This window comes from Mirounga leonina, unplaced genomic scaffold (genome assembly GCF_011800145.1).
Source record: "Mirounga leonina isolate KUSES-001 unplaced genomic scaffold, KU_Mleo_1.0 Mir_200, whole genome shotgun sequence".
NCBI classification, from domain to species: Eukaryota; Metazoa; Chordata; class Mammalia; order Carnivora; family Phocidae; genus Mirounga; species Mirounga leonina.
Window position 1 is genome coordinate 29,028,443 of NW_023270503.1, and position 27,073 is coordinate 29,055,515.

General features: G+C 51.9%; 1 protein-coding gene and 1 long non-coding RNA gene across 3 annotated transcripts; one reads left to right on the plus strand and one right to left on the minus strand.

The window, feature by feature from the left end:
• Positions 1–681: 681 nt before the first annotated feature.
• On the minus strand, positions 682–20,062 carry LOC118025105. Its single transcript, XR_004683248.1, has 3 exons — positions 19,977–20,062; positions 2,865–3,050; positions 682–1,023 (listed from the first exon to the last, which is right to left on the minus strand). It is a non-coding gene; the product is annotated as an uncharacterized LOC118025105 (long non-coding RNA).
• A 613-nt stretch (positions 20,063–20,675) lies between these two features.
• FZD2 (frizzled class receptor 2) lies at positions 20,676–22,690 on the plus strand. Of its 2 annotated transcripts, XM_035027291.1 has the most exons (2): positions 20,676–22,390; positions 22,435–22,690. In XM_035027291.1, exons 1-2 carry the CDS (start codon positions 20,704–20,706, stop codon positions 22,536–22,538), a joined length of 1,791 nt encoding a protein of 596 aa, XP_034883182.1. In that variant the 5' UTR covers positions 20,676–20,703; the 3' UTR covers positions 22,539–22,690. The 2 variants fall into 2 exon arrangements, with proteins under 2 accessions (XP_034883182.1, XP_034883183.1); XM_035027292.1 differs by having other exon boundaries at positions 20,676–22,518.
• Positions 22,691–27,073: the final 4,383 nt, after the last annotated feature.

Consider the following 27,073-nt stretch of genomic DNA (forward strand, 5'->3'; position numbering starts at 1 on the left):
GCCAACAATCTGGTCAAATTTGGAAACAGTGTCTTTTTCTGTCAAACCTCCAGATAAGCAAACAATTCAGAAGACATCTTGACTGCTGCCTTGTGAGACCTTGACTCCATAAGCCACGTCTGGACTTCTAGCTCATAGAAACTATGAGATAATAAATGTGTGTTGTGGGCGCCTGGGTGGCTCAAGCGTCTGCCTTCGGCTCAGGTCATGATCCCAGGGTCCTGGGATCGAGCCCCGCATCGGGCTCCCTGCTCAGCGGGGAGCCTGCTTCTCCTTCTCCCTCTGCCTCTCCCCCCTGCTTAGGCTCTCTCTGTGTCAAATAAATAAATAAAATCTTTTTAAAAAATAAAATAAATGTGTGTTGTTTCAAGCCATGAAGTTTGCAGCAATTTGTTATACAGCAATAGAAAACTGATACACGGGGTGCCTGGGTGGCTCAGTCATTAAGCGTCTGCCTTTGGCTTAGGTCATGATCCCAGGGTCCTGGGATCGAGCCCCGCATCGGGCTCCCTGCTCTGCAGGAAGCCTGCTTCTCCCTCTCCCATTCCCCCTGCTTGTGTTCCTTCTCTCGCTGTGTCTCTCTCTGTCGAAAAATAAATAAAATCTTAAAAAAAAAAAAGAAAAGAAAACTGATACACTTGCCTGTCTGTGAGAGGGGGAAATAATAGCGGTCCTCTCATTGTGGGGCTTCAGAGAGCCAATCCAACAGCATGCTTAGCACAGTGCCTGGCATACATTTAGTGCACAACAAATCAATAAATGTTAGCCCTAATTTTTCCAAAATTATTCAGCGGCAAAGAATCAGAAGCAGAAATAGGAAATGTCCCGATTCCTGAAGCACCCGGACTCACCATATCTCACATAAGTGGGAAAAGAGAGTTGATTACCTCAGAGAAGCAGTAAGTAGCGTGACGGTTCAGTGCACACCCTGGTGTCACACGGTCCCAGTTCAGTCCGCTCTGCCATCTGTCAGCTCCGTCCGAGAATAGCACCCGGCACATGGTAGGGCTAGATGAGCGTTAGCTGCAATCGTAATAATAATATCGTTATGATTTTGTCGCAAGGATGATTTTATTATTATTACTATCACCATTATTATATTTGTCTCGAACTTCCAGCCCTAGAAATTAATACAGTACACATCTATACTGACTGAGCAAATAAACAGATAGGAACCCACGCTTCAGAGATTCAGAGTTTGCTCACTTTGAATAAACTTCTTACATCCTGATCAAGGGATTCCGATTGTGTGATCTCCTCGGGGGTGACTGGGGATCGGGAAGGACCGCATCTAGTACAGAACTTGCCTGCACGGAGTTTTGTCCCCCGCTCCGCTGAGTTCCAGTACCCTTCGCTCCTGCTGCTGCCCCATGTCGCCAGATCCAGCAGAGGGCGCTGTGGCCTCAAAATGCAGCCGGCAGCCGGTTCCCGCTTCCCCCTCCCAGAGGCCCGCAAGGGGGTGGGCCTGACTCCGACCATTTGTCCTAACTAGTCCCTTTCTCCAAGCACTCAGCAAACTCCTTATCACCCAATGCCGGCCGGTCTTCCAAACCTCACCCTGCTCTTTCAAGCCTCCAAATTCCATGGCAGCCCAGCTATAAACCTCCGTCCGGCCTTCTGAAGAGCCTTCCGCCAGCCACCCACCCACAGCCTTCTCTTCTGCAGCCCCCTTCCAACTTCTCCAGACAAAACTCACTCACTCCACCCAGCTTACTTCTGCTCCAATCTGCTGCAGGGGAAAAGGCTGTTTCTTTCATTCAGTCTTTCAGCTGACAATGGTTTGGGGCCAAGGTTAGCATCATGCAGAGACGAAGACATCCAGCTTTTATTGAACAGCTACCACTATGTACCAGATGTTGTCCTAAGCACTTCACATACTCTTCACACTACCCCTAGGAGGCTCGTTAGGCCCATTTTACAGATGAGAAACTAAGACATGGAGTGGTTAAGAGACATGTCCTAAGGTCATACAGTTAGTGATTGACCTAGTATTCAAACCCAGGCTGTCTGGCTCCATCTGGACTTTTCGTATAGACATGGGGCTCCATCCCTGATCTTTAGAACCTCATTGTCCAATACGGTCACCACTAACTACATGACTACTGAGCACATGACTAGTCTAAATTGAGAGGTGCTGTAAGTGTAAAATACCCACTGAATTCCAAAGACTTTATCTGAAAAAAATCTATATAAAATATAGCATTAATGGGGCACCCTTCTTTTTTAAGATTTTATTTATTTATGTGACAGACACAGCGAGAGAGGGAACACAAGCAGGGGGAGTGGGAGAGGGAGAAGCAGGCTTCCCGCTGAGCAGGGAGCCTGATGCGGGGCTCGATCCCAGGACCCCGGGATCATGACCTGAGCAGAAGGCAGACGCTTAACGACTGAGCCACCCAGGCGCCCCAATGGGGCACCCTTCTGGCTCATTCGGAAGATCGTGCAACTCTTGATCTTGGGGGTGTGAGTTCAGGAACCACGGTGGGTGTAGAGGTTACTCAAAAATAAAAATCTTTAAATATAGATGTATGACATTAATAATTGTTATATTGATTACATGTAGAAGTGATATTTTTGGTATATTGAGTTAAATAAAATATATCATCAAAATTAACATCACCTTTTTCTCTTTTTTAAAGATTTTATTTATTTATTTGAGAGAGAGAAAGGGAGAAACAGAGCATGAGCAGAGAGGGAGGGGCAAAGAGAAGGGGAGAAGCAGACTCCCTGCTGAGCAGGGAGCCTGACGCAGGGCTCCATCCCAGGACCCTGGGATCATGACCCAAACCACCCAGGCACCCCCTCTTTTTCCTTTTGAACACGTGGTTACTACTAGAACATTTAAAATGGCATGGGTGGCTCACCTTCTATTTCTGGAGGGCAGAGTTCTGGGAGCTCTCAGCCCAGTGGAAAGACAGACAGGATCTCCAGTAATTCTAAGCCAAGCAAAAATGTGGTATGTGCCCCGAGAAGTGAGATCAAGGTGGTACAGGAGCCCAGGGAAGCTTTCAGCATGGAGTCAGAATTCCAGAGGTCTGCAGGATTCCACCCTGGAGAGAGAAGCAGTGGGGATAGCTCATGCCAAAGCTGCAAAGTCAACCAGGGAGGTGGAACATGGAGTGCTCCTGGGATGAGCGGAGGGAGCCAAGGCTGGTGGGCCCTCAGACTGTGGGGTGGGAGGTGGGGGGCTCTGACCATGGGGCCAAAAGCTCTTGGCAGGATGGAGCTCCAGGAACGGAAGCCTGGGGAGGGCCCTAGGGTCTGGGGAAGTTGCCAACTCAGGCTCCAGCAGGGGTGGGGAGAGGGAAAGGGGGCGGGGCAGATCGGCCCTCCTCCTCCTCCTCCCTGCTGCTCACTGAGGGGGGTGAGATGACCAAACTCCTCAGAGGAGGTTGCTGTGGGAGGATAACTTTTGAGGAGCATTTCCTGCCTCAGACTCGCAACTGCTTCCTGCCCAGAGCTCCCAACACTTGACCCCCATTAAATTCTTTCCTCCCAGGGGAGGTGGGTGGCCAGAAGGGCCTCACAGGCTCCACAGGTCCAGAGACCCAAGCACCTCAGCAGCCAAAAGAGGCAGGATCCCAGGTGTCCCGAGGCTTAGTCTCCCCCAGCCCTTCTGAGGATCTGGACTCCAGGCCTCACGGTGAAACTCCTGGGCAGATTTTGGAGGAGCCAACCCTGCCTCCCTCCCCTGGCAGAGAGGACTCAGCTTTCCTGTCTTTTGACCTCTTTACCCCTTTGGGCCCCTCAGCTCTGGGCGGGAACTCCCAACTCTTCTTCATTTATGGGGCACATTTTTCCCCCCAAACAGAAGTTGGGGGTTTCTACAGGGAAAGGGGAATTACGTGCAAATTCCACAGGGACTAATCCTAAGTGATTCCTTCCCTAGAACCACCCGGGGTCTCCATCTGCAGTTTCCTCCCTGGTTGTGATGTGAGACCAGACTCCCAGAATGTGAGTTCTGAGAGTCCACAGAAGGTTGGTGAAAGGGGCCAGATCTTTCTTTCTTACTTCCCAAGCTTAACCCATGCCCACCCCACATTTGTGTGGGTACTGTCGTATCAATACTTAAAACGGCCAGAGGACCCCCCAAAACAACCCAGCTCAGCTCAGCTCAAACCTCGGGCTCTGCCTCCAAGTCACACCTGTCTTACTGCTTTCCTAAATCCTGGAACCCCCTAGAAGACCACCGTACCAGCCAGGAATCTTGGACTCCTCCAAAAAAACTGCACTGAGAGCTGAGATGAGCCCCAGGGAGCCTTAGTCCCTTTACCCGACCTTGTCCCTAGGTCACCAGCTGAACCACAGTGTGGGACATCTGGTCCCACCCTCCACATACCCTTTAGAGCCAGGGCAGAATTCCCTTAGAGGATGGGATCTCCTCTTCCAGGGATGCTCAGTCCTGGTCCAAGGGGAAAGGAAGGCCCTGTGGGAGGCACAGGCTTAGAGTGCAGACCCATTAGGATAACCCTGCAATCCAGAGCCCCCTCTGTGCCTAGGGCTCCCCCTGGTGGCGACGGAAAGACTACCAGAGACTTGGACAGAAGGCGAGGCGGCCCCTGGAGGAAACTACTACTGGGGATCAAAGGCTTGGAGAAGTCTTTCTTCCCCGTCCCTCACTCGTACCCCCACCCCACCGTCCACAGGGACCAGACGCCAAGGAGTGGATTTGTGTGAGCCTAAAAAGGGCCCTGGAATTCTTTCTCCTCTTTCATTTTTCAGGCTGCACCATCCTTACCCTGCTGGCTGGAGGGGAATCCAGTCTCTAGGCCCCCAGCCCTACCCTGAGGCACCCTCGAAGAAGGGGGAACCCACATGGCGGCAGCAAGGGTCAGGTCAGCCAGGGGAGGCTTTACCGGGGCCACAGCCTTCTCCTCGCCCTCAGCACCCGCCCCACAGCACCAGCCCACCCTCTCCCGGGCCTAAAACCTTCTCTTCCTTCCATCTCGCCCCGCCTACTGATCCAAAAGCTAAGCCAGATCTGGAGAGGGGGTTGCAAGTGGGAAGAGAGGGGGAAGGGACAGAGGAGGGGGTCCTCCGGCCTGTGCATGCTCCGTCCCGCCCCAGGCCGCCCCTGGTTTGGCCCCTCTGGGTGCTTGGTTCTTCAGAGAACTCTAAGGAAGCCGGCGGACTAACCGAGAGCTGGGGGTGGGACTGTGAGGAGGGGACTGGGGGGGAGGAAGGAAGAAGGGGGGGAAGGAGCCCAGGCGTGGAGGCCGGGTTTGGGAGGTGAGGGGCTCGTCCCCCTCAGCCCCGTGGGTTGCAAAGAATTGCTAATTGCAACTAAACGAGGCCTCGGTATGGGGGAAGGGGCAGTCGCTCGGCTGTCAGGGGCTACCGCCTCTTTGAGCGCCCGAGTAAGGCCAGGCCAGCCTGCTCTTCTCATGTAAAGCAGCTTTTTGTCTGGGGGAGCCAGGGCTGGGGCCAGGGGCTGGGGAAGGGGCCCAAGCCTTTAGCAAGCTTCTTGTTCCCCCAGAAAGGGAGCGGGGCGCCGATGCTTTCTCGGAATAAGGACACCCCCTCCTCGTCCACTGCCGAGCTCTTTATGGTGGGGCTTCATGGGGTGCTGCCCAGCAGGAGGGGGTGGGCCTGGGATCCCAGCACCCGCCTTGCGGGGCTGTGGGAAAAAACTGAGCACAAAGAAGGGGGCTGGCCCAGCTGAGTTGGGAGACAGGGCAGCCCTGATCCAGGGATGCCCTGAGCTTGAAGTACCCATTACTGGAGCCCCACGTGGACCTTATCTGGTCAGCTGGGCCCCGTTTTAGACTTCTTCATCCACTTTGCCAACCTTCTGAATGTTTTGTACTATGGGGAGTGGGAAAGGTCTGGAGGATCTAAGCCTGAGCCCAGCCAGGGAGGGGAAGGAATCAAACCTCTGGAGAAATCCTCTAAACGTAGGAACCCTGGGGCCACCTAACCTTTTAAAGACCGGAGAGTCTTGCCTTCTAATTTGGTTGCATAGTTTTACGAGCTTCTGTAAACTTGGACAAGAAATTACATAACCTTATTGAGCCTCCAGTTTTCTCATCTATAAAATGGGGGCAACAGTACCATGCCCTTAAAGTTCTTGTGAAGATACAGACATGCAAAGTACCTGGCAGGGCAGTCCCTGGCTCTCAGTGTGTTCCCTCCCCTTCCTGGAAACATCCATCCTTTTACACACACACATGCTCCAGGGATAATGAAGTCTGGGTACTTCACATTTGTATAGCACTTTACAATTTCCAGAATGCATGTGTCAGCTCTCAGACAATAACCGTAAGTGGAACAGGTCTTTGCTCCTCACATTGGACTGGTGGAAAGAAAATTCTGAGAGGAGCTGTCAGATCCCCTGACTTTCCCCCACCCACCTCCACCCTGGCTCCTCCCACTCCACAGTGTGGTCTTGGAGATCCCAACTCACAGATTAGGCAACGGAGCCCAGGGCCAGGGTACAACCTGCCCTGGTTGTCCAGGCCCCTGCCAGGGTCTCTGGGTTACCCAGCTTGCCTTGGTGGCCACCTCGGCTCTTCCCCTAAATCCGTGCTTGGAGACTTAGGACCAGGTGGGTGCCCTCCATTCTGTTCCACACTGGGGCCCCTGAGAAGCAGAGAGCTGCTCTCCTCTGAGCCTGGGAACCTCAGATGGGAGGTAGCAGGGAGACTCTTGGCTGAAACTGCTGTGGAGTCAGTTCTTTCCCTCTTTCCTTCCTTTTTGGACTAGAAGTGTGCTGGTTCAACCAGGAGCGCTGCCTCCCCTTCCTTCCTCCCTTTATTTTGGGGATCCCATGTATCTCCTCATCCCAGTGTGTTGCCCTAGCTGGAGCCCTGTTCTCCCAGCACCTCATCCAGGTGGAGAGCGCTGACCCCTGCCGGCTGGACACCCAGCAGATCCTGATCCCAGAAGGCCTTCGGCCAAGGGGCTCTGGCTTTGGGCCAGTGCCTTTCTCACTGCCTGGCTCCCTCCCTACAGGCCCCTAATCCCTCTCACTCAGCAGGAAGCCCTTAAGCTGCCTTTTCAGCGGCCTTCCCCAGCCCGCTGTGGGCTCTGTGCCTTTTTATACCACCCTTGGCAGGAGCTGTGTTATACAAGCTGGAGGGAGCGCCCCCGCAAAGAGGTCATGGCGCCCATAGCAGCTTCCAGCTCCAGCAGCCTCTCCCCCCTGGTCACCTCCTCGAGGTTTCCCCCATCTAGTACACTGCTTGGGCATCCCCGGGCACAGACAGCCCTGGCTAACTCATATCAGAGCCCCAGGCTGGGTCCAGGTGGGGGTAGGGATGCTAAGGGGACAGTGGGCAGGAGGCCAGGGTCTGGGGAAATGTGGCAGGCAGGAGAGGCACCTCTGGCTCTGTGCCTTTGGTCCTTCTGGCTGGTCCCTCCATCTTTCCTCTGATTCCAGCCTCAGCCCTCAGCTCCTCAAAGTTCATTCACAGCCTCCTCAAACTCACGGTGCGGCCCAGACTGAGGACTAGGAGAGCCTAGCCCCTGGAGGGCCCACGAGATCCTCCCTGGCCCACCCCAACCAACTGCTTCAGATAAACTGAGAGAGAGGCCTAGTGAAGGGAAGAGAGCATTGGGGGGAGGGGACAGACTGGGTTCTTTCTCTCCTCCAGTGTTGTATTGGGGTGACTGGGACGGAGACCTCAAAGCTTGGATTATTCTGGGACAAGCTTGGCTTCAACTCCCCAATCCCATGGCCCTTGCAAGTATATTCCTACTGATTCTGATTTTTTGTTTGGAAAATATAGTCCTTGTATAGCCTAGTCTTTACTCTGCCCTCCACCCTTCCCTCCCCTCCTTCTCCAGGAAAAAGTCCCACGGCCCCCACCCCCACCCCACTTTGGCCTCTTCTCTGTAGCCCAAACCCCAGCCCTGCCTCTCAGTCAGCCTCCCCACTCCAGGAAGCCAGGCTTTGGCTGGCTTGGAGTGGTTAAAGGAGAGTTGGGGGTGCCTCTGGGAGGTCTGTTTGTAGTTCAGATTCTTCTCATTCCAGGCTCAGCAGGCTCTCTCCAAGGGAAGGGCCTGGGGTGGAGGGGGGCGGGGGAAATCCTTGGGGCACCAGCTGCAGGGAAGGGAAGCTTCCTGGAGAGAGGAGGGAAGTGTTTGCTTCTCCTCCCAATGACCCCCATCCACAAGGTAGGACCTGCCTTTCCTAATTCCATCCTTGGGGTCCCCCCAAGATGTCTCAACATTAAAGCCCCTCCCAACTAAAGGAGACATTTAGAGGGCTCAGCTGAGGTCTGATCTCTTTCTTTGTTTCCTAGTGAGTTTTTTGCCTTTTGGGGTGCTTACCCTCTGGAGGAGCTGGGGAGGGTATCAAAAGAAGGATGCCTGGAGAGTGACTGGGTCAGTACCAGCTGCAAAGAGGACTTGTCACTTTGTCCCCCACACTGCAGTCCTGTAGATTTTTCTTTGAATCCAGCATCAGCATATCTGTCCCTCTATACTGCCAGATCCCAGGCCACAGAATTCCTCACGGGTTAATCAGAGTGACCCAGCCACGGGGGGAAAGCATCCTGAACCCCTCAGGTCTTAAGAAGTCTGACATCTGCCCCACTTTCCCTGTAAAACCTCCTCCTTGGCTGTCTTTACCTCATCTAGGGAAAGGAGGAAAACAAATACTAAAGACTTGTATTGAGTGTCCATTAACTGCTCACTCACAACTTCATCTGGCCTTCCCAGATGGTCCTCCCTCCTACCTTATAGATGAAGAGTCTGAGCTCCAGAGAGCTCGAGTGGCCCGTCCAGGGAAGGTAGTAATGAAGTAGAGAGCTGAGATTCAAACCTCCTCTCTGCCTGTGGAGTCCAGTGTTCTGCCCCAGCACACTGTCTCATCAGTAGGTCTGTCTTGTGTGCCTGTGTTCAGGCCTCTCCGGGTGACCTATGGTTGACATTCAGCTTCCAGGTTACAAAACAGCATGTACCACACTAAACTTCTTTTCCCAAAGCAATTGTCCCTTCAAATCCATTTTCTTGTTCAATCCTCACTTCAAGGGGGAAAAGACAGATTTATTGTACCCATTCTGCAGATGGAGAAACTGATACTCAGAGAAGCAAAATGATTCACTGAAGGTCAGAGAGCTAGTAAGTACCAAGGCCAGGACCTGAGCACTTCAGTCTCCTGGGGCTACTTCATGGGTTCCCACCATTATATCAAATTTGTTTTTCCCTTCACTCCTCAGATTGGGGACCAAAACATATTTGCAATTAAATATATATGGCTTCAAGAAATTGAATAATCTTTTTTTTTTTTAAGATTTTATTTATTATTCATTAGAGACAGAGAGAGAGAGGCAGAGGGAGAAGCAGGCTCCCAAAGAGCAGGGAGCCCGATGCGGGACTCGATCCCAGGACCCCGGGATCATGACCTGAGCCGAAGGCAGATGCTTAACCATCTGAGCCACCCAGGCGCCCAAGAAATTGAATAATCTTATCAAAACTGGAGGATGGGAAACCTGGGCCCTAGAAACCTAGCTTGCTTACTTCTCTTCAGAGCTAAGCTTCTTGCCTCCCTACGTGTGGGTTCCAGAAATGAGCAAAGCAGTCAGAGTAAGGGCGTTGGGCTGGGTGTCCAGGATACTTGGATCTCTAGACTGCTCACATTAGAGAGTTCTTCAGGCCCTGTCTTAGTTATAGAGGGCATTGATTCACTTAACAAATGTTTACTGAGCACCTACTATATACCACCTATTAATAAGCAGTAGGGTATGACAAAAACTAAGACGCAGCCTCTGTTCTCAAGAGACTATCTTTTTTTTTTTTTAAGGTTTTATTTATTTATTTGTCAGAGAGGGCACAAATGGGGGGGCAGTGAGGAGCAGAGGGAAAAGCAGACTTCCCGCTGAGCGGGGAGCCCGAGGCAGGACTCGATCCCAGGACCCCGGGATCACAACCCTAGCCAAAGGCAGATGCTTAACCACCTGAGCCACCCAGGTGTCCAACAAGAGACTATCTTGTTGAGAGTTGGGGGTAGTTAGACATACCAAGTGCTAAATGCCACAAGATAAGCACCCAGAGAAAGGAGTGTGGGAGCGGCATCAGGGAAGCACCACAGGAACAGCCTTGAAGGATTTACAACGGTGGAAGGGCATTTTAGGAAGAACCCAGCGGGGCAAGGACATAGAGTATGAAAATACCAAGCATTCTGCTCTGTCTAGTTCACAAGTGAAGTCAGGATTCCGCACCAGAAACAAAAGATCATTCTGGGTGCTTTATGTAAACAGATACTTAACAAGGTGCTATGAACTGAATTGTGCTCCCCCATTCCTACCTTGAGGCCCGAACCCTCAAAGTGAATGTATTTAGAGGGGCACCTGGGTGGCTCAGATGGTTAAGCATCTGCCTTCAGCTCAGGTCATGGTCTCAGGGTCCTGGGATCGAGCCCTCTGTTGGGCCCTGTGTTGGGCTCCCTGCTCCGTGGGGAGTCTGTTTCTCCCTCTCTCTCTGCCCTTCCTCCCCCCCCCCCCGCTCATGTTCTCTCTCTCTGTCTCAAATGAATAAATGGAATCTTTATTTTTAAAAAATAGTGAATGTATTTAGAGATGACCTTTTAGAAGGTCATTAATTCTGCAGAGACAGGCCCTGTGAACACAGTGAGAAGGCAGCCACCTGCAAGCCAGGAGAGACCCTCACAAACCCATGCTCTACCCTGACCTTGGGCTTTTAGCCTCCAGAACTGAGACAATAAATGTCTGTCGGTGAAGCCACTTGGTCTATGGTATTTTGTTATGGCAGCCCAAGCAGACTAGGACAACAGGGAAATAGGCACTTGCAGAATTGTTAGATGGTGGGGCGCCCGGGTGGCTCAGTGGGTTAAGCGTCTGCCTTCGGCTCAGGTCATGATCCCAGGGTCCTGGGATCGAGCCCTGCATTGGGCTCCCTGCTCGGTGGGGAGTCTGCTTCCCCTTCTACCTTTCCCCCTGGCTCATGCTCTCTCTCATAAAGAAATAAATAAAATCTTTAAAAAAAAATGTTAGGTGGACTGGAAGAACAGACTTTATAATGAAGCCCCAGAAATGAGCCTCCAGGAGGAACGGCTACCTCTGCCCCAGTCAGGTAGGGAGAATGATGAAGCTACCACTGGAATGAAGGTCATGGACGCAACCCTGTAGCCCCACAGGAATCAGCACCCAGCTTCTACTCCTGCCACAGATGCTGAACACGGGGTGCACCTTGTTCCCAGGACCTGGCCTGCCAGCAGAAATAGAGCAGGAAGATCGTGGCCTCATCTCCCTTGAATTTCCAAATCCCGAATGAATGCACTTTGCATCCGGACCCCTAGCTGCAAGGGAGGCTAAGAGATGAGTTTTTTGGCTTTCTAACCTCTGTAGTACAGGAAAGTACCTAGAAGGAGGTGGGAATGGATGCTGCAGGCCAGTCCATCTTGTCCAGCGCACTGGGGCAAGGGTGGTGGAAGTTAACACTGGAAAGCTACACTGGGGTTAGACTTTGAAAGCGTGTTGAATGAGTTTGGAGTAGGGGACAGAGCAAGACTGGGCAGCTGCCAAGATTACCCAGGGCTCGGAAAGCTAATTGAGTGCTCTGGAAAGCCGAGGGCTCTGGAGTGTGCATAAGAATCACTGGGGGATTATAAATTCCGATTATTGGGAGGACCCAGGAATCTGTATTTCTAATAGGCAAATCCTGTCCCAGAGCCCCTTCTTCCATGATTCTGATGCCTGTGGAACCTCAGGCTTTCAGGAACATTGTCCTGGGGCAGGAGCTCTGATGGGGCAATTCCACATAGTACTGTGAGCTCTGCAAAAGTTCGATTTGTCAGGGGCTCAATGAGCCAAATTAGCTCCTTCCTCTCCTTCCTGAGAGCTGGTTCGGAAGATTGGATGCTTGAACCCTGAAAAATGCCAGTGAGGTGGGGGTGCAGGGGGAGGTGCTCTGCTGGAACCCAGGAGTCTAGGGATTTAAGCCCCCCACCAACACCACCAGCACCCCAGAAGACTAGGTGGTCCATCAGCAACAATTACAAGCACTTCTCATAGCTGTGACTCACTGTGTCTTCTCTTCCCACCCTGGCCCTGGTGTTCAGGACCCTTGGGACCCTACGTTGATTGCAGAGGTGAGAGAGCACCTTAAACCTTGGGGAGTTTAAGGATTTGATAGACAAGGAGCAAGGTCAAACAGAAAGAGGGGACAGGAGAGGAAGAGAGGAGAGGACTGGCACCACCATCCAGAGTGGCCTTAAGTCCCCACCGGAAGGCAGTGTTGTCCGTAACCCACACTGAATTGCAACACAAAATAATCTGTTAAAATAGACTGTTCCTGGGGCGCCTGGGTGGCTCAGTCTTTAAGCGTCTGCCTTCGGCTCAGGTCATGGTCCCAGAGTCCTGGGATTGAGGCCCGCATCGGGCTCCCTGCTCAGCGGGAAGCCTGCTTCTTCCTCTCCCACTCCCCCTGCTTGTGTTCCTTCTCTCGCTGTTTCTCTCTCTGTCAAATAAATAAATAAAATCTTTAAAAAAATAAAATAAAATAAACTGTTCCTTTTCTTTCTCAGTCATTTTGTTTTCCTGGTTCTTATGCCCCAGGCCCAGCCCCCAAGCCCCCAGTTCTGAAGGCAAGCCTTGGCCTTCTCTTGGCCACACTCCCCAACCAGCCCCACATCTCTGGGGAGGGCCAAGTCTGCGGGGCTAGCAGCCTGGGCTGAGGACCTTTCCTCCTTCCCAGGGGTCCCCTTCTACACCCAGCTCCAGACACCCAGGGCCCCCTTGAGAAGCTTCTGCAGCCCTACTTAGCCAGGACCCCCTGCGCCTGCCTCCTCGGGCTGGTTCTCCCAGGAGAAGAACAGGCTTTCAGGCTGGGGGAGGGAGTCAGCCCACCCCCAACCCCAGTTATCACCACAAAGCAAAGTCCAGGGAAAGGGGGGGGGGTGTTAGAGAGCCAGGTCCTTGCTAGTAAATCAAAGTTGGTTTCCCAGATGGAGCTGCAGGCGCTTTGATTTCTCAAGCCGCCCCCTCCCCCTCTGCCTCCCCTCACCCCCAGCTCCATGGTTTCAATTCCTCCCTGAAAAGCACTGGGGCCTCCTTTCAAACCAGCCCAGCTCCTCCAACTCCCAACTACAGCTTAAGTTACAGGAAAGAGAAAGGGGAGGGGGTGAGGTGGCCCAGCCTGGAGGAAAATGAGAGAAATTCTGGGAGAAGTAAAGTGGACCAGGGAGAGTGAAAAGAAAGGAAGAATGAGGGAAAAGAGAGCAAGTTAGGAGATGGGGTGCGGCCAGTAGCAGAAAGACGCGCTCTGCTGGAGCAGCAGGGAACCCCACTGGGGAAGCAAACCTATCTTGCTCATCCTTCCCCAAGCGAGCATCCCCCAACCCCATCACCCCTGAGGACTCCTCTGCATCTGCAAGCCTATGATTCAGGCTCTCCCATTCCTCTCTTCTTGGCATTAGGTCCTAGAAGGTTCCAGGAGACAAAATATCTGACTCATTCACTCCCAGAGATGCTTATTTCCAGGACCAAGAAGGCAGGAGTCATCCCCAAGAACCTCACTAACCAAACTCAACACTGATTTTCCAGCTTTGTTTCCCCCAGTCTGCTCTGAGCAGCCCACACCTTTGCTCTTGCTTGGCCTAGGCCTGGGCTAATTAAAGTCCTTAATTAACAGATCATCTGTTATATCTGTTTAATCCTTTTATGGCCCATTTTGCAATCCAGAGACCTTGGGGAAGGGTGCTAGAGAGATAAAGGGCCTAAGAGCTGTTCTCTGCTAAGTCGTCGTCGTGTCCCCCCCCCTCCCCGTCCCCAGAGCCAGGGAGCAGCCTTGGAACTTGGCAGGGAATGGGGCGAAGTGCACCAAAACGGACCTACAAGTGGGCAGGAAGTGGGGGCTCTGGGAGTCCTAGACCTGATTATTCTGAGGCCCATTTCTAAGGGTTGGTTCCCTGAGAGCTAAATGGAGGATAAAGTTCAGGAAGAGGAAATTCGGCATCTCACCTGAAGGCAGATTCCAGGTCTTGGTGGCCAGGCTCGGGAGAGAGGAGGAAAAGGAAGATTCTTGCACAGCAGAGAAAGATACCTTGTGGGCTAGGGGAGGCGTAGCCAAGTAGATTCTCTAAAGGCTCAAACCTGTTTTCCCCATTGAGAGTATTTTTGCTTAGAGAATAAAACCTTTGAGATTCAAAGTATCTGAAATTAAGTTCTCTTCCTCAGTCCTTCCCTCCTGAACAGATACACACCACTGACGCTTTAGGATGGAGGGAACTCAGTGCTTCGGGAGGGAAAGAACACTGACCCAGGATTGAGGAAACGAAGAAAGGATGTGTAACTTTGCTGGGGGGGGATGATTCCTCTGGAAGGCAGGGGTTCTAATGGGAAAGAAGCAAGGAGACAGGGATGCATGCAATTACCTGAACTTTTTCCCTTGGAAATGAAAGGCCAGCGGCACCTGGGTGGCTCAGTCGTTAAGCGTCTGCCTTCGGCTCAGGTCATGATCCCAGAGTCCTGGGATCGAGCCCCGCATTGGGCTCCCCACTCCCCGGGAAGCCTGCTTCTCCCTCTCCCACTCCCCCTGCTTGTGTTCCCTCTCTCGCTGTGTCTCTCTCTGTCAAATAAGTAAATAAAATCTTTTTAAAAAAAAAAAGAAGAAAGAAAATGAAAGGCCAGAGACATGAGGATTTTTGTGTAAGAGTGGGGAGCCCTGGGCAAAGCCCCTTAGCCATGAGAAGTTCCCTGTGCTGTCTCTGAGCATGCCCATGGTGTGCTGGATATTGCAAACTAGGCTGTCTTTTCACTTATCTGCAAGCCTTTTGAGCAAGGACAGTTTCCATGATCCAAACATATGATTCTCACAGCTCCCTATATCTGGCCCAAAGGTAAAAATCAATAAATGTTTTTATGATCCCCTTCTACCAATGAGGGAGCTGAAGCTAAGGAAGATAAGTTGACTTGCCTAAGGTCACTTGGCAGATGCGGGGTGGAGCCAAACCCACAGCCCCAACATTCTGAGCCCCAGACCAGGTTTCTTTCCTCTCTACAGGCTCTTTGCTCTGTTCTGTCAGGTTGAGATTTCTGCTCTAGCAGACCATCCCACGAAACGGGAGTGCAGAGCGTCATTACAGTGGGCATTCAACAATTATCCCAGATGCAAGGGTTTGTAACTTGAGAGGTGATTGACAGCAGTGCCTCATGATTTGGAGAAGTGGTATTGGCACTGTGCACTGGGGACATCTGGGCTCCCATCCTACTGCAGAAGCCCAAGACGAACCAGAAATGTTCCTCAGGGCTGAACAGCATCTGCTCTCTGCAGCACATGGCAGACTGTCACCCCCTAGACCCTAAATTTCCTGAAGCTGGAACCTAGGTCTCTATAGACTTTGTCTGCTTTGCAACTAGTAGGTGTTCACAAATTTGTTGAATTAAAAACAAGAGCTATTGGGCTGCCTGGGTGGCTCAGTCGTTGGGCGTCTGCCTTCGGCTCAGGTCATGATCCCAGGGTCCTGGGATCGAGCCCCGCATCGGGCTCCCTGCTCGGCGGGAAGCCTGCTTCTCCCTTTCCCACTCCCCCCTGCTGTGTTCCCTCTCTCTCGCTGTGTCTCTCTCTGTCAAATAAATAAATAAAATCTTAAAAAAAAAAAACCCAAGAGCTATTATTTTTCAAGCTTTTAGCCTAGTATCAGGTCAAGTGAGTGCCATACTCTACCTCATTTAATTGTCACAACTGAAACAAGCTGTGTTCAACTGTTCATGTTCAACCGACCTGAGGCTCTCAGTGTCAGCAAGCCCATGACATTCACATGTTGGCTAGACTTTCTTCTGGCCCCACCGCTCCTTCTCCTTCTCCCTCCTCCTCAGCTCCTGGTCCTCAATGTTGGTATCTCCAAAGCTTTGGTCTTCCCACCCAATCCACCTTTTCTGGGTGATCTTAAGCACCCCCATAGCTACAACCATAGAATAAAGTTACCAGATCTGACTCTAGCCCAGAGCTCCCTCCTGGCCCCTGGGTTAGGATAGCCACCTGTTTTCTGGACACCTTCCGTTGGATGTACCATCAGCTTAGACCAGCTCACCTGTGCTCATTATGCATCCTGTTCCGCATTTCCTAGCTTCGTTAATGACATCAGGGCATCTTGGTCAGACACCTTGGTTGGCCTCCTCCCTTACTCTCTCTTCTCTCCAACTATACGGCCTCAGTTCAATGGATGCCCTCAACATCTCTTGCCCTGACTCTTGTAAGCTATTCCTAACTCGTATCTCTGACTCAGCCAAGTCATGCTGCCCACCGCTGCCCAAATGCGCTATCTAAAGCTTAGGCATGGGGACGCCTGGGTGGCTCAGTTGGTTGAGCGTCTGCCTTCGGCTCAGGTCATGATCCCAGCGTCCTGGGATCTAGTCCCGCATGGGGCTCCCTGCTCAGCGGGGAGCCTGCTCCCTCTCCCTCTGCTGCTCCCCCTGCTTGTGCTCACTCTCTCTCTCTCTCACAAATAAAGAAAATCTTTAAAAAAAAATAAAGCATAGGCATGACTATTTCCCTTCCCCACACTTCAGCGTATCTCTACCAGCAAGAGTCCAGATTGGGTGCACAATTTCTAGGGTCCCTGCTTATTTAAAATCTCCTCTGCCATCAGTCTCCCACACAGGGCTCCAACAGGGCCAAATTTGTGTATACTTGTGCTTCCTGCCCATTCCATCCATTTGATCTCACCACACCCTTGCACGTGCCATTCCCTCTGTCTGGAATGCCTATCCCCACCTTGAGATGGTAGGTTCATATTTCTATACCTAACACCTTACACATGGTCTGCAAGGCCCTGTAGATCTGGGTTCTCTTTACCTCATTCTATTTTACTTCTCACTACAACTACACAGTCCTCCACTGCCCTCCCCAACTCAGTCCGATTCCCTCCTATATTATGCTGCCAAAGCATCGACTTTCCCTCCATAGCACTGAATCCTGTGGCAATTTTGCATCCATTTAAGTGACATACGATGAATGTGTCTCCCTCTCCCACTAGAACATAAACTGCACAGGAACAGGGGTTGGGTCTGGTGATCAATACCTAGTTGTTAAGTGCATAAAAGCACATAATTCTTTTTTTTTTATAAAGATTTTTATTTATTTATTTGAGAGAGAATGAGATAGAGCATGAGAAGGGGGAGGGTCAGAGGGAGAAGCAGACTCCCCACTGAGCAGGGAGCCCGATGCGGGACTCGATCCCGGGACTCGATCCCGGGACTCCGGGATCATGACCTGAGCCGAAGACAGTCGCTTAACCAACTGAGCCACCCAGGCGCCCTTAAAAGCACATAATTCTTATAAGACATCAGGGGCTGTGTGGTGTAGGGGACAGAATACAGCTTTAAGAGCCAAGCAGGCCTGGGTTTAAATCTCAGCTCTGACACTTTGTGACCTTGAGAAAGTTGTCAAATCTCATCTAAGGTCAGATTCTTCATCTTGAATGAATGAATGAATTTTATTTTATTTTCAATTGTAGTTTCTTCATCCATAAACACAATGCAATACCTACTGTGTGGGGATACACATAATATGTGTGCAGTGCTCAGTAAGAGCTCAATAAATGGTAGTAGTTACCGTATGTGTATCCAAGGATGTTTGCTGAGTAAGTATTTAATTCATGTAACTTCCTGTTTTGAAAGGTTCTTCATAATTATAAAATTTATTCCTGTTATTATGAAATTACTTTGGATGTGTAGTCTCGTATTTTAAAAATCTGCTGGCTCATTCCCACTTTGCAGATGGTGAACCTAAGGTTCAAAGAAGTGAAATGACTATCCAAGTTAGGGATCAGGTCCAGGTCAGTGCTCAAGCTAATTAAAAAAAAAAAAAATCAGAATTAAGTGTCGTATCTATCAAATGATATCATCTAGTGTTTAAACTGAGAGAATCTGTTAATTGCCTTTAGTTACAGATCTCCTGCCGTTAAAAGGTGGGTTTGTGGCGTGGAAGGTGGGGTGGATAAACCTGAAATCTGAAGATGTAGGTTCTGGTCCTGTTCACACTCCAGATCCTCACACGAAAAGGCAAGAGTAATCATGAAATATTGTGATTTCATTTCATTCAATAGAATGACTATTCTTCCGGGATACCCTAAACTCCTGAAGGACAGGGATGCTGCCATTTCCTCTGCATTCCCCCGCAGCACTATCACAGTGGTTTGAAATTAGGAGAAGACTCAATAAAAGTGTGTTGAAGGAATGAACGCTTTTCTGAGTGAATAAAAGAATGCCTATGATTTCTTTTCTCCCCATCCAGTTCCCCCTTTGTGTGCGTGGCTGGGGAAGAGATAACTGTCACTCAAAACTGGCCCCAGGGCAGGAAAACAGGTTTGTCGTGGAAGGAAATTGAAGATGCTGCATTTCTATTGCAGATCGACTCTCAATTTCCTATTAGACGGTGAGCTTCCTGAATGGAGAGTAGGAGCCTGTCTTACTCATTTTTGTTTTCCCTGCTCAGCTCAGAGGCTTGGTCCCACTCTAGAGAAGTGCAGGCATACACAGGGAGGGGGAGATCTGAAGGAGGAGCACCTCAGGTGTGGTTTGGGCCCCCAGAGTACAACTCTCCCCTCCCCAGACTGCTCTATAACCAAGTGGATTTCAGGGTGAACTGGAAATGGAATGGAGAGCAAAAAGCGCATCCCCCTGATTTGAAGGAAAATATTCTTCCTAAAGTAGTGAAAAGGCAACTTCTCCAGGATACAATAAGGAACATTTTCATATTGTAAAGAACTTGAAAACCTGTTTATCATTCAATCCAGGAAAAAAAAAATTCGAATCCTGTCAAACCTGGATCTGTTGTATGTACCTACTTAGAATTTTTTTTTCTTCTGCCTATTCCTTTCTTCTTTCTTTCTCTCAAATTTCTTTTGTTGTTGTTTCTGTTTGGTTTGTAAAGCAACACTTTTCTAGATTGGAGCAGGAAACAGCTCACCAGGCTGGGATGACTTGGTTTGTACTGAGAAGCAAAAGGGTTTTCAAAACTCAATTTTCTTTTTTCTTTTTAAGTACCCTCCCCCTTCCCTTGGAAGAGACGGTAGAAATAATTGATCCATCATCCAGTATCAGGCCCTGGAGATTTACATGCAAATCCCTCCTATCCTCACCGCCCCCCCCTCCTCCCAACCCCTTCCCAAATTTAAAATCCTAGGACGGGAAAATAAGAAGGCCCTTCTAAACTAGTAGGAACCCTTCAGGCCGCCACCACCCATCCCCAACCAGGTGAGAGATGGGGGGAGGGGTGGGTAATCCACCACAACCCCCCAGCCTCTCCCTCGCCACACACTCCACCTCTTTCTGGTGTGGAATCACTTAAGGTTTGGGTAAAGCTCCCCTCTCTCTCCCAGGAGACAGTATCTGGAAGCTTTTAGGGGGCGGAGGCAGAGGTGGGGAGAGAGGAGGAAAATGCCCCCAAACGGCCTAAGAGAGTCATCTCTTCACTCAAAACTGCCCGTCACCCCCCACCCCCCACCATTAACTTTCGATTAAGACCTCCTCGTTATGGCAACTAAACTTTACTTTGCATAATTAAGATTTGCCTCGGAAGAAGGGGGAGGGAGAAGCCGCAGCTCTGGGCCATTCTCCTTCACCTCTCCCCCTTCCACCCCCGCCCCAACCCTCCAGCTCTGGGCCTCTAAGTTCCTGAGTTTTCTCACTTTGAGGTGCCACCGAACACAAAGAACCATAATGGGCTCCTTTGTGCTCGCTACGGGGCAATTACGCCCCGGAGTCCAGGCCCCTTTAAGAGGCTCTTAAAGAGACAGGCTCTCATTTTTCAGAGGGTTATTTAAGGGTGTGTTTAAGGGGGAGGGGCGAGGCCAACTCCTAGGGGTCTACGTACTGGGTGAGGTGAAACTTTTGTCTGGACTCCTTGAGAAGGAGCTGGAGAAAAGTCTTTGTGAGCCGCTCGTTTTTAAGTCTTTCTCTCTCTTAAACATTTTCTCAAACTTGAGGTTTTTCACTTGATTTGAAAAACTGGACTGGAATAGGTGGGGTTCTAGGAGCAGGGGCGGAGGCAAGGATTTAAAGAGTCCCTACCGGGGAGAGCGCCTTAGCCCCCCAGAAGAAGAGTGATCCAGGGCTGAGTGGCTTGGGTCTGCCGCAGTTCTGGGGAATGCGTGTCTCCGGATCTCGCAGCCACGACTCCGGAGAAATCCCGTGCTGGGCAAACAGCCCTTAATATAATAATAGCTTGTCTCTTTAAAAAGCAAAAGGGGGGGGGGAAGTTTTGTTGGCATCTGGTTTCTGATCTCATTATGTTGTGGTCGACCAATCCAGCCCTCGGGGCTGGTCCTGGGGTTTAAATCTGATTGGCCGAGAGCACATTTTGGGATGGTGCTTAGAGCTCGACGGGGCGGTTTCAAGGATCCCTTTTTTGGGGGGCTGAGAGGAGGGCGGGGCCGCCGGCGGGGGCCCCCTTGAAACCGACTAATTGGGATCGGAGAGGCCGAGGTGAGGGCTGGAGGAACGCACAAAGGAGTCGCTGGGCGGAGAAGGGAGGGGAGAGGCGAGAGGAGGAGGAAGAAGAGGAGAGAGGGCACGCCGCGCGCGGTGTCTCGGGCGGCTCAGTCGGACCGCGGCGAGCTAGCCGGCAGGCGCGCCGCCCCCCTCCCCCGCCCGGCCTCCCCAACTCTGCGGCCGCCAGCAAACTTTGCAAAGAGGCGCGGGAGGCGGCGGCGAGGCGGCGGCGGGGAAGGCGCGCGGTCTCGGGCCTGGGGGCGGGGGCGGGGGGCGCCCGGGAGCCGAGTGGGGGGCGGCGGCCAGCATGCGGCCCCGCAGCGCCCTGCCCCGCCTGCTGCTGCCGCTGCTGCTGCTGCCCGCCGCCGGGCCGGCCCAGTTCCACGGGGAGAAGGGCATCTCCATCCCAGACCACGGCTTCTGCCAGCCCATCTCCATCCCTCTGTGCACGGACATCGCCTACAACCAGACCATCATGCCCAACCTTCTGGGCCACACGAACCAGGAGGACGCGGGCCTGGAGGTGCACCAGTTCTACCCGCTGGTGAAGGTGCAGTGCTCCCCCGAGCTGCGCTTCTTCCTGTGCTCCATGTACGCACCCGTGTGCACCGTGCTGGAGCAGGCCATCCCGCCGTGCCGCTCCATCTGCGAGCGCGCGCGCCAGGGCTGCGAGGCGCTCATGAACAAGTTCGGCTTCCAGTGGCCCGAGCGCCTGCGCTGCGAGCACTTTCCGCGCCACGGCGCCGAGCAGATCTGCGTGGGCCAGAACCACTCTGAGGACGGCACGCCCGCGCTGCTCACCACCGCGCCCCCGCCGGGCCTGCAGCCGGGGGCCGGGGGCACCCCGGGCGGCCCGGGCGGCGGCGGCTCTCCCCCGCGCTACGCCACGCTGGAGCACCCGTTCCACTGCCCGCGCGTCCTCAAGGTGCCGTCCTATCTCAGCTACAAGTTCCTGGGCGAGCGCGACTGCGCGGCGCCCTGCGAGCCCGCGCGGCCCGACGGCTCCATGTTCTTCTCGCAGGAGGAGACGCGCTTTGCGCGCCTCTGGATCCTCACCTGGTCGGTGCTGTGCTGCGCCTCCACCTTCTTCACCGTCACGACGTACCTGGTAGACATGCAGCGCTTCCGCTACCCGGAGCGACCCATCATCTTTCTGTCGGGCTGCTACACTATGGTTTCGGTGGCCTACATCGCGGGCTTCGTGCTCCAGGAGCGCGTCGTGTGCAACGAGCGCTTTTCCGAGGACGGCTACCGCACGGTAGTGCAGGGCACCAAGAAGGAGGGCTGCACCATCCTCTTTATGATGCTCTACTTCTTCAGCATGGCCAGTTCCATCTGGTGGGTCATCCTGTCGCTCACTTGGTTCCTGGCGGCGGGCATGAAGTGGGGCCACGAGGCCATCGAGGCCAACTCGCAGTACTTCCACCTGGCCGCGTGGGCCGTGCCGGCCGTCAAGACCATCACGATCCTGGCCATGGGCCAGATTGACGGCGACCTGCTGAGCGGCGTGTGCTTCGTGGGCCTCAACAGCCTGGACCCGCTGCGGGGCTTCGTGCTGGCGCCGCTCTTCGTGTACTTGTTCATAGGCACGTCCTTCCTCCTGGCCGGTTTCGTGTCCCTCTTTCGCATCCGTACCATCATGAAGCACGACGGCACCAAGACGGAGAAGCTGGAGCGGCTGATGGTGCGCATCGGCGTCTTCTCGGTGCTCTACACCGTGCCCGCGACCATCGTCATCGCCTGCTACTTCTACGAGCAGGCCTTTCGAGAGCACTGGGAGCGCTCGTGGGTGAGCCAGCACTGCAAGAGCCTGGCCATCCCGTGCCCGGCGCACTACACGCCGCGCATGTCGCCCGACTTCACCGTCTACATGATCAAATACCTCATGACGCTCATCGTGGGCATCACGTCGGGCTTCTGGATCTGGTCCGGCAAGACGTTGCACTCGTGGAGGAAGTTCTACACCCGTCTCACCAACAGCCGGCACGGCGAGACCACCGTGTGAGGGGCCGCCCCAGCGCCGCGGCCCCGGGGCGGTCCCCAGCACGGGGCTTGCCTCTGCGGGGGGTGGGGGGAGGCCTCCTACAGACTCCTTATTTTATTTTTTTAAATAAAGAACAATCGAAACCATTTCTCTTTTAGGTTGCTTTTTAAAGAGAACTCTGTTCAACACCCCCATCAGGTTTGTAATTAAAACTGTAAATAGTCTTGTAAATTTAATTATATATTTTCTATTTAAACGAAAAACGGAAAAAAAGGGGGGGGGCGGCAAGGGGCACCGGGTCTGAGGAATGAGAGGAGGAGGCGTTGAGGGGGGTCCTCTCCTTTCTCCAGTGCCCTTTTCAAACACCATCGCCTACTTTGGTTCGAAGTTTTTGGTGTTTTGGCAGGGCTGGGCTTCCTGGAAGAGGTGTTGGCTGTGAGGAGTTGGAAGTTGGTTACATTCAACTCCCAAAGCCAAATTTGTGAGCCTTCTCACTGACGCTGGGCCTGTGGAACCTGTTGGGTATTTCTGAACAAGACTTGGATTCTTCTTGTGTTATTCCCTTTCTCTCCCCACATGTCCTGTCTACTTCACTCGATCTTTGGAACACTCCCAAAAGAGAAGACGTAGGGGGGGGACCTAACCCAGCGAGTGAGATGGGGTGCAGAATGGCCTACTCCCCACTGGCCTACTCTCCTACAGGCTGGAACATCTTTATTCTCTTTGACTTTTCTTCTTTTCAGCTTGCTGCCCTAAGCGCTTGGAGTGGGCAGAAAGTGCTTTGTAGTGCTTTTTGAGTACCTTGAGTACCAATCCCGACTGTCTCCATTTTTAGGGGGAGCCTTAGCTCGCAAATGTTGGGGTTTGGAGATGCCCGTGGGTCTCTCTCCTTCCCCCGTAGTTGGCTCCCTGCCGCTGCCCCCCCCCCCCCCCCCCCCCCCCCCCCCCCGCCAGTTCCCCCAACCTAATATCTTCTCTGGCATTCAGATTAGAAGTTTGTAGGTTGGTTCGTGTGTTATGTGTAGGTTTTTGTTGTTGGGGTTTCCTCCCCCCCAAAACAGCAATAAAAATGGATTGGGTTGGAGGGAGGGGACCGATGGGCTGGTGGGATTTTTAGTTTTCCTTTGACAAAAGACTGGTTTCTTTTCAAACTTGTCCAGAAAGAAAAGAAAAAAAAGTGGGTATCTTTGCTTTGGAAGAAGGCTCTGGGCAGGCCCTTTGTGACTGTGTGTGGGGGGGTGGGGTTGGGTGTTTACATGACATTCTATATCACAAGATTGATAGAATGTTTATAACAGATGTTTCTTATCTTCCCCCTAAGCCCCCCAAAATAAAAGGCAAGACTTTTCTTAAAGTGTCTTTAACGCTGGTATGAGAATTGCAGTTTTCCAATACATATCATTGCCCTCAACTATTCGGAATATTTTAGAATTTTAATTCCAAAGGATTGATTTGAAGATCGAGGGGTAGAGTGGAACCAGTGTGGCACAGAACTCGGTTTTTCACCATCTCCTGTTTCTTGATAATAGTGCAAATTAAAAGCTAATAATCATAATAAAGTGCATTTAATTATCTTCTAGAGATCTAGCCCTTTAATTGTATTTAACAGGGTTGTAACATTTTATTAGTTTAACCAAACCACACCCCCTCTTTCCCTCTCCCCCGACCTACTTGGTTGGGGGTGGGGTGGAGAAGAGGTTCCCTGCCCCAGACCTTGCTTTTTTTTTTAGCTAAAAAATGGGGGAAATGGTGCCTTATCACCCTTTGTTGGCAGCCTTTGGGACAAGGGAGAAAGTAAGTTAGAACCCCTACTTCGATGTGTTTGTGTGTGTTAGTTTATGTTGGGGGAGGGGACCTGGAAATGTTTGGTGGTAATTGAAGTCGTATGTGGGGCTTTGTTTGGAATTGTATGAAGCCTGGGGATTTCAGCAGAGCCCCCTTCCCAAAATATATAACCTTCCCCCAAATGATTTGTGCGGGTGGTCAACATTATAAGTTAAAACTAGCTTTTTCTCAAATGATGATGTGTGTGAAGTCCCAATATGAGATAATATCAACAACTATCAAAGAAGCAGGCAGGGGAGTCACTCCCCTGTAGCTCCATTTGTTGCAAAACTCTAAAGGAACCCCACAAGGTCTGGAGGAAAGAGTTAAATTACAAACTGAGTGCCTCTCCGGGAAAGAATGGTGAAAGCCTGAGAAGGGCGGGGGTTCCAGTGGTGGGGATGGAGCCCGGTGGGAAGAGGAGAGCTAGCTGGTCTCTGTTGAAGATTTGGGGAAGACCCTCCCTGCACCCCTCCTGCCTCTAAGCCCCCAGGAGCCCATCTTTGCCTGCTTTGGGTACATTTGTCAGTGGACCCTCACGCTGATAGCAGGAGCACATGGTAGACTAACAACAATGATCTTTCCTTTCCTTCCCTGAGTGGGGGTGAGAGGGAGGGAATTTTGGTAAAGATTGTTCTTCCTTCTTAACCTCCCTCCCTGAAGGTCGCCTGCCAATGGAGGGGAAGAGGGCCCAAGAAAACGAAAAAAATAGGTTTTATGGGGGGGGGGGGCGGGAACAGAATAAATAATAATTGCCTCTTTTGGAAAGGACAGTTCTAGATGCCCTCCCCTTCCCCAATGGGGGGCCCAAGGGCTAATTACCTTATAGAAAGTAGTGGGGGATCTCCTGCCTACCTGTTCTCACTGCTTTAATGAACCAGCTCTCAGAGGAAGGGAAGTGTTAGCCCAAAGTGCAGGGAATTTAGGAAAGACCATGCCTGGAGCAGAGACCCAGAGGCAAACTACCTGAGCTCTGCCACACCTGGAGAGGGGTCTCCACTCCCTTGTTTGGAAAACCCAGTTAAACACCCAGGCTTGGAGGTCTGCTTTTGCAGATTTCTGAGTCACCCTATGGGTAGTCTTCCCTCTGGAAGAGTGAGGCTTTGGTGGAGGGTAAAGGGCCCAAAGGTAAGGTCTTTCACCTGAGGCCAGTCTCCAACACAGCTGCTTTCTACCTGTTCTCCCATCCTCCCCCATACCACAAAGGAGCATCTGGTTCTCTAGGTTCTAGGCTCTGGTCATTTTTTTCTCCAGACTCCTCCCTCCTCCCTTGATCAGACTTTGGCTTTTCCACCCCGCTCCCAACTCCCCTCCTGAAAATGGTTCCATTAGTTACAGACTCTTTGTCCTTTAAGAACCAGAAGAGGACACTCAAGTTTTCCACAACAAAGTTCTTCTGAACGTCCCCAAAGAGTGAGGATCACCAGCATCTGGAGATGGTGACTTCTGTATTCTAAGGTGTTGGAGCCCTAGATCTGGACTGGATTCTGGAAGTGGAGAGATGCTGTTCCAGGGTGCCATGGGGCCCATGTCTGGGGAAGCCGAGCCCAGATTCTGCCACATCTGAGGCATCGTGCCTTTGATCATCTACCTGCTCACTGTAGCACAGTCCCTTCCTTCCCTAGACTCACCCTCCTTTCCTCAAGATGGATTTTAAACTGGGGCCACTGACCCATCTGAGAACCTGAAAAATCTTTGGAGCTTGTCCTAGGAGAAAATGGCCAGACTCTCCTGAACACACAATTTTGCGTGTAACTTTCAGGGGTTGATGAATTCTCTATCTGTGCCCACTGCCCCATCCCCAAACTAGCTTTCCAATTCCTGGTTTAGACATTTCCTAGTCCTGATGAGTGGATATCTCCACCTCTCCAATGGGCTTCCTCTACCTTCTTGGGGGGACTCCAGTGCTCCCCCAAGTGTCTAATCACTTCTGCTATGGAAAGGGGGTTCAGGAGGGAAAACCGTCAGATCTATAAAACCAGGAACACCCTCCAAACCAGATTATTCCCGCAACCCTGCCTCTCTGGAAGGCAACAAATTACCGAGTGCAGCAGAGTGGAATGAGTAATATTTTTGTAGTAGAGGGGAAAAAACAGGCAAAAGACAGACACACACAGGCAGATCATGGGAGCGAGTGCAGGCTTGGGCACGAGATGGCACCAGCTCTGAGCCCTGTGGAAATCTCCTAACCTCTGAGTCCCTGTCCTCATCAGTAAAAAAGCAGCAGTACCTGCCCCGCAAGCTTGCGTGAGGATTAGATGGGAGGGTGCGGGTACAGAACCAGCACAGAAAACTTCAGTCAGGGCGCCTGGGTGGCTCAGTTGGTTAAGCGACTGCCTTCAGCTCAGGTCATGATCCTGGAGTCCCGGGATCGAGTCCCGCATCGGGCTCTCTGCTCGGCAGGGAGCCTGCTTCTCCCTCTGACCCTCCCCCCTCTCATGTGCTCTCTCTCTCATTCTCTCTGTCTCAAATAAATAAATAAATAAAATCTTTAAAAAAAAAGAAAAAGAAAACTTCAGTCAATTGTAGCCCTCTTCCCATTACTTAGGTTAATTCCTAAAAGCATCACCGCATCAAAGGAGGTACATTTCTTCGGGGCTTTCTACCCTATTGTTGCTTGTAGTTTTAACAAAACAGAGTGGTTTCCTGGGCTCCCGGGGTTTGCACCTGACTCTGGGTGCTAGCTCGCAGTCTAGGGCTCTTGGGGCTGGTTGGGCCGTGTTTTTCTCTCAGTCTCTCCTCTGATTAGGACAGAAATGTCTTACCCGCCTGAGTGAGCAGGGCACACACGCGGGCGGGCTCTCTCTCCAGCCGGCTTTGAAGCCGGCTAATTAGGGCTAGGGCTGTCACAGCTGGCTTCCCCAGCGCC

Bases quoted from the DNA above. Each gene is read 5' to 3' on its own strand.
- FZD2 (XM_035027291.1), top strand. From the start codon at position 20,704: ATGCGGCCCCGCAGCGCCCTGCCCCGCCTGCTGCTGCCGCTGCTGCTG. The intron at 22,391-22,434 runs CCACCGTGTGAG...CCCCGGGGCGGT, and splicing joins CAACAGCCGGCACGGCGAGA to CCCCAGCACGGGGCTTGCCT.